Source organism: Synchiropus splendidus, chromosome 3 (assembly GCF_027744825.2).
Source record: "Synchiropus splendidus isolate RoL2022-P1 chromosome 3, RoL_Sspl_1.0, whole genome shotgun sequence".
Classification (NCBI taxonomy): domain Eukaryota; kingdom Metazoa; phylum Chordata; class Actinopteri; order Syngnathiformes; family Callionymidae; genus Synchiropus; species Synchiropus splendidus.
In genome coordinates, this window is record NC_071336.1 from 21,070,167 (window position 1) to 21,085,369 (window position 15,203).

Consider the following 15,203-nt stretch of genomic DNA (forward strand, 5'->3'; position numbering starts at 1 on the left):
TACGAGGTTGAGGACTATAGCGAAAAGATGTACTCAACAATTGCGCTGTAGAAGCGGGAAAAGAGAGGAAATGGCAGTGTAAACTCACAACAACCTGGTCAGTGCCAGACCTTTATTTACCAGTTGATTTAAAGGTATTTTCAATTCCAACTGGCTCAGATGTGTCGATGCAGAAAGGACAATGTGGAAAAAAAAACTCTTCGCAATTACCTTGCAGAATCTAGGAAGTGATTTTTCACTTTTTCATGATCAAATTATTTTAAGAAACTTGTTCCCCTTTCTAATATCTTTGATTTCTGTTCACGTCAAATTGGACAGTTAGTGGTTTAATGTTCATTTTTAGCCCTCATATATATGTAATTTCTCGAAAATGCTATGTACATTTTTGGGTTATTTTCGTGAGACACCTTTTGTCATAATGCTTGTCAATGAACGCTACTGAAATAGATCCGTACAACAGTTATGACATCATCTGAGCTGTTGCCTTCAAGTCAGCCATTCAGAATTGGGCTTCATAAAGTGTAGTCGTCCTCTATTTCTCTCACAGTAGGCACGAGGCTTTTCAGCATTGACTGAAAAGCAGAGAAGTGTTTGGGATGTTACTTTTATTGCTGACAAAATAAGATCACAGGTAAGTAGCCACTCCAGTTTGAAGTGCACCAACTTCTTTTAACACTAAATCTAAAATAGAAAAACGAAACCTTCAGGAGGTCTCACCAGTGTCTGAACGATGGCGTGGTTGGTCGCGTTCATGTGGGCATTGAGCGGGAAAGAGCACTCTCCGTCACAGTAGTTGGCTGCGTAGCCTTCAGGCGCAATGATCCAGTCCTGAGGGCAAAAGAGCACAGAAATTATAGCGTGTTTTGTATTCCCCAAGGTTTTATTACACTTGTGGAAGTGTAATTGCAATGGTTAAAATACTTCATTTGGACCTCTGCGCAGTGATGAAAACTCAAAGTACAATAAACGGAAGGTATTTCAGTTCTTTATAAACGTATTTTTACTTTTCTGAGACGTTGACCCACATGTTCCACATGAGTCCATCTGCCGTCTGCGGAGAGGTTCGGCGTTCACCTCGTCTCTGAGGACAAATCCCTGCACAAACACTTGTGTCTGTAGAATCACTCAGGGAAGTAATACTTCTCTCTTCCTTCCTCCCGCTTCACTCTGATAAATTCCCTGCATGCATGTTTCACCTCTTTCGTACTTGTTTTCATGGCTTTTATCAAGTGTACCTTCCTGTCTGTCTCAATAACACGTTTGTCTTTCACGTCCCCTTCTGTCCCACTCCTTCTTGCCCAGCTGGTTTCCTGTGTGTGTGTGTTGGCACTTTCCCTGGAGATGTCAGTACTGGGTTAATGGCTTTTAGCTTCTGTGGAAGAAGGTACGCAACTTTCCCCTCTTTGTTGACTTATTCCAGTGCCGGGCCTTGGTAAACACTCAAAAAGGACAGAAACAAAAGGAGAGACTGGAGCCTCCTGGAACTGCAGCTCACGCCCATACAATCTAAAAATAGAAGCCGTTGTGTGTGTATAATTAAGAGATCCTGTTTTATTGCTGAACACTTGACGGCTTGAACAGAGTATTTCTGTAAACATCACATTCCTCTCCGAGTTTCTCCCTGAGATTCCAGTCGTGCTTGTCATTTAAAGGGCCCCATCCAACAGTTCCAGCTCCTCCAACTTGTGTACACGTCTAAGTTGTTGTGTTCCGTGTGTCTTGGTGTCATATCACAAGGTTGCTCCCATTTAATTCCGACCCGAAGTCGACCTCTATTATCAGATGTATGATGTCACAACTTGTGACAACCTTCTGCGACGGCTGCTCATAGGTAACCTCGGCCATGATGCTTACACGTCGCTGCGTATTGGCAGTTATCAGAGAGTGATGCAGTTTTACTACATTGAGACAGTTCAGTGTCAGTTAAGTCAGCACGATATTGACATATCTTCAGAATTTATTGCCATGGTCAGTGGGGATCCCACCAACTAGGAAAGTGCTTTGGAATAAAGTGCTGACAAAAAATAAAATAAACAACAAAGGCTGATCACGAATTCAACAGACGGCCGAGTCTCAGTCTGAAACATCTCTCAAACCTTTTTTTAAAACATATTTTATTCTTCCTACCTTTCTTTTTTACCAGTTGATTTAAAAGGTATGTTCAATTCGAATTGGCTCAGAACACTGAGGTGTCGATGCAGAAAAGACAATGTGGAAAAAAAATTCTAAAAAGTGATTTTTCTTCTAAAGGTGTTCTGAAGTTTATCAAATTATTTTAAGAAACGTGTTCCCCTTGCTTCCAATACCCTTTTTTCCATTACATTTTTTTATGTTTATTTTTAATGTGTTATAAAACTAGTGAATGTCCAACTTAATGTGATCGTTTTCTAGCCATAGCAGGCCAGTGCCATCGAAGAAAATTAGCTGTGGTGTCCATAAAACAAACCAGATTTAATAGAACTACCCCACCAATTCATCACTGCTTGGATTTCATAAACATTGGTGGGACTTTTCCTCCTTTTACATCACTCTGCGTTTCTGCACATGGAATTGTGTGCCTGTCTTCGTTGTCTTTTGAATCAAATGAGGACCACAAATGGAGCATTTACAGTCCCAGGTGTATGTGAATTACTTCTCAAACTGGTCAGGAATTTCTGCGCCAATAAAAACAACTGAATTGCCGTTACTGTTTCGTATGCGGTCGTGCTTTTGGACCCCATTGTTGTGATCAAGTTTTGTTTTTACCTCAATGGATTAGAGCAAAATACTTTTCAAAGCAACATGCTTGTGCAGCCACTGACTTCCATCACAGGTGGCACACTTGTAGATGACCGTAGCGCTGTGAGAATGAGTACTCTGATGCATCCGATCTTAAAAACCTGAGGTTTGAATGTGGAATTCTTCACAGAGCTTTAGTGACACATACCTGCCAGCCAAGCTCTCTGAAGCTGACGTAGAGCTCATGTCGTCGACAGGCCGTCTTCTGGTCGCTGCTGTTGTACTCTGAAAAAAAAAAAAAACACATTAGAGAATGTACCCTGCGGTTTGGGTCCCTCGTGTTGGCTGGAGCACAATGACTTTTTTGAAAAGAATGACCAAAAAGTCCAGTAAATGTGACCCGTTGCGCAGGAAATCTGAGGACCTCACGTCATGCGCCGGGTGGAGAGCCGGGCGAGGGCAGTACGTGCTCCACATTCAACTCATCGGCATCCAAATATTGTCTGGCCTCTGCTCAAGTTGTGACACGGTGGTCAGTGTGTTCGGGGAGTTCCGTCTTAATTATCTCGCAGAACGTCCAGGTAGTTTGCTTTTCATAGTCCTGGAGGTCATGGCTGGCATGGGGCACCAGTAATGAAGTCATGTTGGTGACGGCAACTTTCCGCCTACGTTTTTTTTGACTCCCTCCCAGCTTCTTGCCCCTCTGCTTCAATTATTTTCACTCAAGCATCGGTTGGAACGGCAACAGGAAGAGGTAAACAGCACTGCGACGCGAAGCAACATTTACTGGATCGGCGGGCTCCAGTTTTAGGGTCTGAAGACGTCTGACCGGAGAGGGATTCCAGATGTTGAACCTGGGTCACACTGTGGGATGAGCTTGAATTTCAATCTTCTATCTGCTTGATCACTTTAACTTTTATTGAAATGCCGAAATCACAAACCATCTGAGATTGGCTTCCTGGTGGCCAGGGCACCCGGAAGAGTCATGCGGCGCGACGTGAAATCTGCCTGCTCATCTGAGCTGACACTGCCGGACACAGCTGCTCACACAGCTTTTCTTTGATGGATCAGATAGAGCAGAAAAGAATCCATCTCTTAACATATACTGTGTGCCCATCCCTTGACAACGCCTTACTTTCTTCGCAAGTCGGTTTGGTCTCTCTCCGTTTCTGCTATTTTGACCTCCAACTCTCCACCACTCTACCTTCCTGGCGTCCTTTTTTCTACAGACTATAATCCTTTATTTTTCTTACTCATCCTCCCTTCATTTTTTAACATCCATACCATATAAACACTTCTGATCCTTTGTTTTTCATTTTGATTTGTATAAAATTTCGCCCACCAGTGCTCAGCTGTCACCAAACACATCCTTCCTTTTGGTCTTCATATCACAATCCATCCAAGTGGCTGATCCAGTTGTGTCAGATGCTGATGCCGTTCACTGCCATTAACCCGTTTTTTTTCCGGGATCACAGGTGGTAGGAGTCTATGCCAGCTCCTCAGGGCAAGAGGTGTCCTCTTAGCCAAAAAGCTATTTAAATATGATGCTGATTTGGTTGGTCAGTGCAACATTTACCCAGCTAGGAGATTTGTTTTCCATAAAAGCAACTGGCATAGTTGCACAGACTTTTCCTTTGGAATCGTTTCACGGGAAGGTCAAGTATGAAGAGTCATAGTTTGAGAGGCAAATAAGGTTGCGGGTTTCTCATTTTCTAAGATGTGGGACCGCCACACACTTTCCTGCGTCAAAATATTCCCTTCACAATAAAATTCAGATTTTATTTTTTTTTGTTTCTTTGTGGAAGTATTGACGCCATTGGGGGATATATTGTACTTGTAGGGGTGTTGATGAAAGTACTCTGTGAACTGCGCTGTGCAACTTAAATGTTGCTAAACAGAATGTAGGGCTGGACCAAGCACAGACACTTGAGGGACGCCACAGTTGATTCGGTCGCAGTGGAGGGATAAACATGCCTTTTACACCTGAAATGCTTCAAAACACCAGGAGTGGAAGCCAAAAAGGCATTTATTTTCTTTACCATACACAGTCATCTCGTGAGGTCAACAACTGCGAACAGTCAGCTGATTTCCAGAGCAGAGACTTCCTTCCTCTGCAGTGGCTCCCTCACTGTAAACATGGAAATATGAAGTTTAAAATGTCCGTGTTGTGTATGCGTGTGTGTGACATCCAGGGAGTGTTTGCCCAGTGCACAGCCTCAGTGTGTGTGTGCACGCAGGAAAGGTCATGTGGTGTTCATCCTTCCTCCCAGTTGACTAACTCACTCAGCGCAGCGGCGAACTGCGTTGAACAGATTTACTGTACGTGGATCTTCAAAGATGAGAAAACAAGCTGGACCAGCTGTTGGAGGGTTTAACGTTTTTGTTTGTATCAAAACGCATTCCTTAATTATTGCACACTTCCCACTCGTACACTTTTTATTTTATGATCATCAACATGTGTCTCTTGTTGACATCAGACTCTCCGGAGGACTGGGATGACCTCATCTCAATTGATGCCTGTCCAAAAATATTTGGTCTACATTCGACTTCACCGTGGATGCACACAAAATAAGAAGTGTTCTTTTATATTGTCGAGAAGTTACATAACAAGAAGAGAAAATGTAACAAAAATCTCTGACATGGTTTGGGTCCAGCCTGCTGGATTCCATTTTCATCTTAGCATAAGTGTCCCACATACATTTTCCTTCAACCTTGTGGCCTTTAAAGCCCACAGCATGTACAGTATGTGGGGCTCTTTAAGAGGAATAAAGCTGATATTTACAGTTGGCTTTCATGGAGTGTAAAGGCCCAGATTTGTGGTGCCCATAAACCACATCTCCCCTTCCTGCCTGTAAAAATTTAATGCCACACTGCTACCGCTGAGCTCCGGCTCCCATGACGCGTCCATTAATTTCTTTTTCCTTCCTCTTGACAGAGAGCAGAGGTGGGAATGAACTTGAAAAATCGCACCGTAATTACACTGTTGTAATACCCCTGTCATTATTCCAATTACCTTCCAAGGGTGGGGCTTCGATTCAGCAAGTCGCCTGAAACTGCTGAATTGTGTTTTGGATTGACTGTCCACGGAAATTGTTTGATATGTTCAGCATTTTCATGTGACTGGTTTTCTGTCAAGTGAAGAGACGCAACATTTTCATAGGATAAATCATCCATTCTCACTGACCCATTGTCTCTAAGCTGAGCACACCACAATGTCTTGTGGTGTTGGCTCCATGAGTGTGGAGTCCCAAGCTTTGACTAGCAAAACAAAATGGAGTGACACTGAAGACTGAGATAACGGCTTCTTTGGCAAAGAAAAAAAAAACAACACTTATAAATGTGTCACAGCTAAAAAGTGCTTTAGTCTAGAAGCACACGTTTGAATGACAAATAGAAATATAGTTGTCAATCGACAATAACTGTGTTCGATTGACACCTTTGATCTGGTTCTTGTCGACCATCAAATGGTCTTTTAATTTTTTTTTTTTTTTTTAATTTAAACTATAATTTATTTTATTACTTTTAATAACCTATTTTTTACTGTCATTTTTGTCTCATTTTGTTAAACGTTTTGTTTGAGTTATAAAAAACAAAAATGTCAGCATCTGCTATGCATGATATTGTGTTTGTCTTTTCTTTGTGCTCAACAAAATATCTATACACAGGTATTGTTGCTGTGAGCATAACATTTAGAAGTTAACAGTAGAGTAGAAGAAACACTAAACACATCTGTTATAATGTGAAAGCACAGATATACCCACAACTGGTCTGTGTCTGTGGATCAGAGGCAGGTAAAAAGCTTTCACATCAGTCATACTGGATCTCATTTTGCACTGCAACAGCTGGCACTCATGTAAAAGTCAATCTTTTAAGAGCTAAATGTATTTATCAAAGTTGTATTCCTGATTAAACATTGTCAATTTACAATGGATTCTGTTGAACTTCTGACGAGGGGTGAATGATATGGACAAAATTTCATATTCATGGATATTCATTGCCGATATCTTGATAGCAATACAATCTATTTGACTATAAGTTTAGCAAAAACTGCCATAGCTTTAGATGCCGGACGAGTGGGGAAAATTGAGATTGTTCATTTTGCGATGTCTTGAATATTCATATCTCAATATAGACACCGTAACAATCTATCAAGGGATATTCCGCCGGTTCACACCTCAATATCGGTTATCTTTCAGCCCTTCTTCCGCTGTATTTTTAATGAATAAACAATACCTAGCTGGTCGCTCCATAAATGCAGCGTTTCCGTACATTACTGTCCTTGAACCCAGAATCAGGGAGGCGAGAGTCCAACCCCCCTCAAAGACATGAAAGGCAAACGTCACTGCTGTGAGTCTTTGCACTCTTTTCTCTGTCCGTCCCTCCCTCTGAGTGCGACTACTGAAGTTTATCTTTCTTCCTGTCTTTCATCACAGAGGTTATTAAACCCTGCGAGGGAGCTGAGCTGCGTCTAATTACTCCGACGGTAAACAAAAGGAGGTTGGGCGGAGAAGCAGCGAGGAGAATGAGGAGAGACAGAAGAAAAAACACAGCTGGCCCCGCGCCGTGTTATTACATTTCGCTAAGCGATACTGTTAGCGTGGTCACTCTTTTAGCCGCGTCGCTAATGACTAGTTGAGCTAAATTACAGGCCGTCTGTGCGCTGCGGGGATGTGATATTCCTTGGCCGGATGGTTGTGAACGTCCCAACAGCCTGACCCCAACCTCACTGCTGATGGCTGGCATTCTCACCCACAAACCCCACATTTCCTTCAGAGGTGTCGCACTGTTCTCTCTGTGAATATTAGAATCTGCTCCCGCTCGACACACAGAATATTTATTACAAACAATTCAGAAATGTGTTGGTCTGAGTTTGACAGCTGGTGTCATCTGGAATGTATTTGATTCATTTACAGACCTTTTTGAATGTGACCAAAACAACAAAGATGCAGGAATGGGGATTAAAAATGCATGAATGTAGCGATAAGACCAGGATTTGGAGGCTTGTAAAAATGTGACCGCCATTAAAATGAAATGTTTTAAAAAAAATTCAAGCCATGGATGACATCGTGATCATGAGTGGTCAATGAGCCGACCGCAATGTTTATTTTTAACAGGCCTACAAGAGGTCAGTGTGAAACTATAAACCTGACCAGGAAGATATTTATTTCGGAATTATTTTAGCAAATACATTCAACTTAAAATACCTTTTCAATTTCATTTTTTGTGTTTATTTTTGCGTGTTATTAATTGGAAGTCACGATACACACTCATCTGGAGAAAGTTATTTCGAGAAATATTTTTGTCCATTATTCCTGATATTCCCAAACTTGGTCGAAAATCTAAGTCAGAAAAGTGTGGATTTTCTGCTCTTGGGTCTTTCTTCATATGGAGACAGCATCTCAGGGATGTTGCTTCTGGGTCGGATCGACAAACTGTCTTCTGTAGCTTTACTTACTTAGTAATGAGTACTCTGTCACTGGCACTAATCTGTTATTATTTTATTATTATTTATCAATCTATTTATTTTTGGGCATTTCGTTTTGTTTTTGGAAACTGGAGGCCTCGGACCGAAATTTCGTTGCCATCATACAGTAATATGTTTTGTGCAATGACAATAAAGAAAGTCTAAGTCTAAGTCTAAGTCTGTCAGTTCAGGTGAAGCTAAGATTTATCTTTTGATGTATGTTCCTTTGATGTATGAGCCTCTTTCATTTTGGTTGCCAGCATTTCATGTCCTTTTTTTATTTGAGGATTTCATGTTTTTCCCAAAATATATGAGTGATAAGACAAATCTAGGAAAATAAAATGTATAGTATAATATCAATATAATGAATTATATTGAGTTATCTCCAGTATAAAAATACAAGAAAAAACAAAATTCAAGTCACTAAAGGTTTGACTTCTATTTTGATTTTATGTTACCTAGTATCCAAACTTTGCTGCTTTGACTGAGCTGGTTTTCACGGGAGCAATTGAACACAAACAAGTTCTTAAGATCTGATGTTATTGGGGCAAACTATCAGTAGAAGTGCAGTGGTTAATTGAATTACTCGGTGTGTAGACTAACAGTAAAGCAGGTACAATAACCTAATTTTGCTGCTCCCTACACACACATGACGGATGCTCTCCCCATCCATCCTGTGCTCCCCCAATCTCTGTAGTGAGTGATGCAGTATTGAAACCATATGCCCTCCTGAATTCCACATGGATCCTCCCATCTTGTTCAACCCCAGCGGTCCTGCTCTGGCCGCAGACACTCTTCTGTCGCGATGGGGGCCTCCCAGCTTCCTGTGTTGGATCTAAATATTTACACTCCTCTCCGTCCCGAGTGGCGAGGCGGAGAGGTCTTGATGTTTTGGGTTATGTAAAGTCCAGTCCTCTAGGACTCTTTTAACAGATTGTCCTTGTTAGAGCTGGTTTTGTTGGGTAAGACTCAGATCACAGAAGAATAAAGATAAGACTTTGATGCAACGCGAGACTCCGTCGCATACTTTACATTCTATGGCTGTTATTCTAGGTAAGGGACACCTAGTGTAATTCCATCCCCTGATTCACATTCATCTCTGAAGACATAACAGATTTTAGGACATCTGAAGCCAAAGGTGACAGCTGCATAAAGGAGAACAGAGTTTTTGAGCCAAAAATGAACATGTGCTACATCTCCAAGTGTCTTGTAGCATAACAAATGATGAGCCTTTGTTCTCTGTTATTGCAGCCAAAGCTTTCATCTCGTGCAATTACCGAGAAAAGACCCTGCAGGAATTTAACTTACAGCCTCTTGTGCTAACAGCAGTGTGCAGTAACCTACTGAGAAGGTGAGGTGCTTCGAAGAAACTCACATTCAAGCCAAGAGGGAGCTCAAAAAAGGAGCAGCAGAAAGGGAAAAATACTCGAATACAGATGGAATGGTAATTAAAAAAGGAAGATGAGCACAGGAGACAAACTGCTTCTCAGGTAGAAGGCCAAAATGTGCGGCTGTGTTTTCTGGCATCCGAAGTCCAAAACATCACCAGGACTTGGAGCATGGCGCAGACAAGTCACGCTGTGATGTATTTTTTGTCATGCTACCTGCTTTCAAAGTTTCCTGAATCAAGTCAGAAGGAGTCACTCTGTCAGCTCTGGTCATAACATCAGGCATAAAATTAAATGTTATTGACAGAGCCTGGTGATATGTTTGCCTCAGCGCTGGAGCAAACCTGTGTGCCTTGTTACGCTCAGCTAGATGGATGCAACTTATTCAAAAGAGAATTCTAAAGCAGTAAATGTCAGTGGTTGCGAGTATCAACATGACTAATAATGTGTTGACTGATGCTGATGAATGAAGTTTAGATTTCAACACAACATTTAAATGAACTGTAAAATAAGAAGCAGAATGTCCTTTCTTGTTTCAGCCACTCATCGTTTTTAGGATCACTATTGGTTTGTGGTTAAAGAAGTTTTACTTACACAAAGGTTGACAGCACTCTTTTGAAAATGGACCATTCAGCCAAGCTGCTGTCATTTCTGACTTACACATCTGACTTACGAACTGTTCAACTTACGTCCACTCGTACTTATGACCACGGCCAGCACATGCTGTTTTTTTGTCTTTACACATATGACCAGTAAAATACACATATTCCCACTTCAGATGGTCCCATAATGAACAAGATCCACATATGCCTGATGCATTATTTCACAACATTCAATGTTTTCCCGTCATACAATTCACATTTTCCTTCACTTTAGACTAAAATGATGATCATAACACTTTCACCATTGGTTAAGCAACACAAAGTGGTGAAGTTTATCTTAACAGACCTGATCTAACTACCAAAAAGAGCAAATGAATCATATCCACTAACTAGGTCTTTTTAATAGCGAAAACATGTACGTTTTGTGTGGTGGTTTACAGCGGGATCGGCATATACCATTATTTTCATTCAACAATTTCGGCTTTAAAAAGTATAAGGGGCACAATTTCAATGATAAAATGAAAATATATACAGGGTAAAAATTCACATTTCTAGTTGCTTCTTGGATGTGGGACTTTCCGAAAATGAGGAATTTGGCCATGTTGTTTGTAAGAATGAGCAAACGTGAAGGGTTCATAGTTGCAATGACACTGACAAAAGGCATTACATGTTCCCTTCTTCAATGAACAGTCCTTTTAAATACATCTTGACAAATTGCAATACTTTGAGTGCTCATGAAATGGACTGGTCAGAGGAGGCATCACTCTAGTATGGTGACCCAAGTACCTTTCCGAGGCAGGTCATATGGCACCCGAAACACCAGCTGGAAGGAGGGTGAAACCATCGAGAATAATTTCCAGCCTCAGCCCTCAAACTTGCCGAGGAGAAAACATGAACAACAGGCTCAGTGAGCGCTACCTTCATGCACGCCGGTCACTTTATTAAGCTTTGCAGGTGCAGCTTGAAGCGCCAAGTCTCTCCAGCATTACACTGCAGGTGAAAGGTGAATGGATTAGGGATTGATTTAATTTGGAATGTCGGCGGAGTCATAACATGGAGCTGCTCATGACATCATCGCTGAAGACGGACTGATGAGAAGTTTTGGAGGGTGAGGTCACCTGTCTGTCAGCGCTGTCTGTTTCCCGAATTGCTGGATTATTACATTATTCTGGAAACTCACACCTTCTATCAGAATGTATAGGTCTTCAAATAGGATCCTCTGGGTCACACAGGAAACATCTGACATTTATGGCTGGAAGTTCCTTCACTTCAGACTGAAGTGCGGTGAAGGGAATGAAAGCAAGAGAGTTACAACTCCACTGCTGTTTTCATCAAACTGGCTGGAACATCAAGGCCCTGATATAAACATTGCCTAAGTAGAATGCCGAGAGTTTATGGAGCCACAGTGGAGTCCAGCAACACATGAAAACACCCTTCAGTGAATTGCAACAGGCTAGTGATCAGTGGCAAATGTGCTCATTATAGTCTTGGGTCAGCTTGTGTTGATGATATGATTCTGTGCCAAGTTCTCTGAATCACCTGCGAGAGCCGGTCTGGATCCCTCCTGAGTGGATCTGTTGCGGTTCTGCTGTCGACGTTTGCCGCCAGTGGAGCGAGAAGTCCGGATGTGGACTTCACTGACCTTAAAGAATGCTACCATGAAAGGCTGCTTCTCCAACGCACCGTCTCGACCCACGAGCCCAGCGTCTTTGTAACTGATGCTTTTCCCTGTTGGCAGAAGAAAAAAAAAAATTTTTTTTTTTTAACTTCTGACACAAAAGGCAAATGAGAAGACTTGAGTCTTACCGCTGCTGGTTTCGACGCTGACCTGAAGGCCCAAGTTATGTCCCGGGCTCATGACCCAGAGGTTGCTAGTAGCAGTGATTTCAAACTCTAACCAGCCCTCCTCGGTGGCCCAGATCCTGCGAGACTCCAGCAGGAACAAGTCCGACTCCCTAGAAGCAAAAATGAGCTTTACCTAACCAGAACAACTAAAAAGGAAGTACCGGTAGCTCATAAGTCACCGCAGAGAAAAGTTGTACACCACCCAGCTCTTAATGTGAAGGTCCAGTTTCCTTTGTGCTACTTTGCGCCAAGATCGATCGTTTATTTGAAAGAACCTGTTCTTAGTGTCGAGGAATGCAGCTCCTCTCCTGCCAGGACATTCATGGTCAAGTCTGTATCCTCTGCTCGATTAAAATGTCCTCCCCCGGCTCCTCAAGGTTTTACATCAATCACAATAGTTTTTGCACCTTTTACCCCGTTTTATCCGCTGACTTGTGTTCAGTCCTTTCCGTCCATTCTTAGATCTTTAAATTGCTATTACTCTGTGACACAAAGTATTATTATTATTATTATTACTCCATTGTGGGAAGAAGTGAGGACTATCTCATATTAATAATCGGGCTCGACCAACAATGTCAAACTCCGAATTATCTTATCTCCTATTTGCTTATACTGAGAGATAATCCTGGGGTCTGTGGAGCGTGAAGAGAAATTTGTCCCCATAACTGTCTCCTCGTGAAATCATGAAACAGGCTTAATATTTACAATCCAAATATCTGCATGTGTGCGGGGGAGACGACTCTACCCACATCAACTGTGACACACAGTGGTATAAAGGAAACCAGCTGAGTGAGAAATAAGGAAGCAAAGTTTGTTTGTGTTTTGACAGCAAACAAAAATTGTCTTTAATATGAATGGGTAAATTCAACTGCCATCTGCAGCAATCCTGGTCAACGCGGGTCATTTTAATTAATTAATTAATTTCTATTGATTGATTTTCTTTGGGGATTTTTCAGTTAAAATAGAGCACCAGTCCACGTCCACGCTCTTGTGTCATCACGCAAGATTTTGGCTCGGAGGACGAGCTTCTAGACCAGTGGAGGGACAGAATCTTCACGGGTGTGTGGTTTGCTGTGAGATACCTCACCTACCTTGTGCACTTACTGTGCAAGAAGGTCTTTTTTTTTTTCTAGTATTTTTATTTCTTAGCACCTTTTTATCTTCCCTGCACTAGCATTGCATGTTAATAGTGCTTTGTGTTCTCTGAGAGTCAGTGGTCCTCCTCATCTCAAGCATTTCATTGCATCGCAGGTCCTGTGTTGAAAGTATATGACAAATAAACACGTCTTGAATCTTGAAGATTACCAGCACACACAACAGATGCTTAATAAACACCAGACTTCTAATCACCATGTGAGAATGTGTTATGACAGATAATAATAAAATAATGATAAAATATCTTAAGACTTAAAAAAAAACGTTACGTGTGTATCCAACTTTATTCGTGTTGTGTTGGACTTGGACTCGGATTATTGGTCTCTGCACCCGGGTTGTGATTTGGTCCTGAATTAATGTTATTTTTCCGCCAAAGTCCAGAAGATTTTGATGATCAACAATATGCTACGCCTCAGGAGCGCAAATGTGTTGTTTCCTTGTACCTGATGTAATGAATGAACTATTTTAAAGAGGGTAGTAACTTATTTTTCTTTGGGGAGACTGTCACAAATAATCGGTCTGTGGATCCGCAGTGATCGGAAAATCATGCCATCAACTTAAATTCTAGAGAAAATACCAATCTTGCTTTGGACGTGCCAGCAGCATTGATACAGTACGGGAGAAGCTCTGAGGAAGAGAGGAGCGCTTGGTTTCTCTCAGTGTAACAGTGTCATAACAAGATGACAGGAAGATGAATTGCCTCACTTACAGGGAAATATGCAGTCGCACTGTTAGGTTCTCCACTGTAGATTTGACCGAGCACTAAATCTCTCCGAGGGAGCGAAGGCAGGATGAAGCTGAATCGTTTTGCTGTGAGGCTACAAGTGAATCAGAGGAATGTGTGGCGCGAGGGAGACGAACGATGGGACTGTTTAATGAAAAGAGAGCGGTGGACATGTAAGGAAAAGACAGAGTATGACAGATAAGAGGGCCTGTCCTCCCACTGTCCCATTACAGTAGTAATAACACAGCGTCAGGTCGGTGCGTCCCTCCTCCTGGAGCAGCATCAAAGCCTCGCAATTATCCAGGTGTTCGGAGAATCCCCCCGCAGTCATACATCGGCAGGCCTTCCTTATTGCTCATTAATTACAGTGTCATAGCCGCTTCCATCTATTGTCTGCTTCCATTTCTTACACACAAACAGTGCCACGTCACCGCTCGGCCAATAGTTCATCACAGCATGAGGGTGCTGTGTTTCCGCCTCATCTGTGCCACCGCAGTTCACCTGGTGGAGCACAGCAGGCGTCGGACATAAGGGAGCAGGCTGCCGCAGGAGCTCTGCTCCTTCCTACAGTAAAACAGCTATGGACCGACTACCTAAATGAGGCGGAACATGGGGTTAAGGGTTGTTAAACACACGTCTTTTGTAAGCCTTGACATTGTTGCTGAAAAGCTGCGCCATGATTTGAGGGAATAAATCACAGGTCAATTTGCTTTTCAACAAAAAAGACAAAGGTTCTCAGTAAGAGTAAGAAAATAACTACAATTGAGACCATTCAGCACATGACTGAATCACTCAAGTTGTGCAGTGATAGAAATATGCGTTGGCGACCAACAAAACCTGCTGTGTTATTAAGGAAACTCAACAAATCATTTGTGAGTCAGTCAGGTTAACATCAACAGATTTTTTTGTTGACACATTTTTCTATGGAAGCCCATTTCTGCCAGTAAAAAAAAAAACAGTGGGGGCAAAAAAAAAAAATCATCAAGCAAAAGAAAAAAAAAAAACAAGCAAAAAAAACCCAAAAAACTATTGTTTGTTTTTGTTTGGTGATTTTTTTCCTCCCACTGTTTTCCTTTTTTTTTTTTTTTTTTTTAAGAGAAAAAGTGATGAAGACAGATATTGACTATCAAGCTCAGACCATACTGCTCTGTACTCAAATACGATGAATTGGAATAAAGGATTTAGTTGCTTGTTTTTGTCTTTTATTAAGTTAATATTTTTGTTTTGATTAGATTTTTGTTAGACAGTGAGAACACAAGCACCTTTTCTATGATCGCAGGTTTGCCCATTTGTTAATTGCAAAAATG

At 41.7% G+C, this 15,203-nt stretch overlaps 1 protein-coding gene across 1 annotated transcript in view; it reads right to left on the bottom strand.

The window, feature by feature from the left end:
• Positions 1-15,203, bottom strand: part of bmp6 (bone morphogenetic protein 6) — a 46,690-nt gene that overhangs the window by 1,641 nt on the left and 29,846 nt on the right. The window contains exons 3-6 of the mRNA XM_053858573.1: positions 11,979-12,127; positions 11,712-11,900; positions 2,927-3,003; positions 718-828 (exon numbers count right to left, since the gene is read on the bottom strand). Of these exons, the coding sequence (XP_053714548.1) occupies positions 718-828; positions 2,927-3,003; positions 11,712-11,900; positions 11,979-12,127 (526 nt within the window). The remainder of the gene's footprint in view (positions 1-717; positions 829-2,926; positions 3,004-11,711; positions 11,901-11,978; positions 12,128-15,203) is intronic.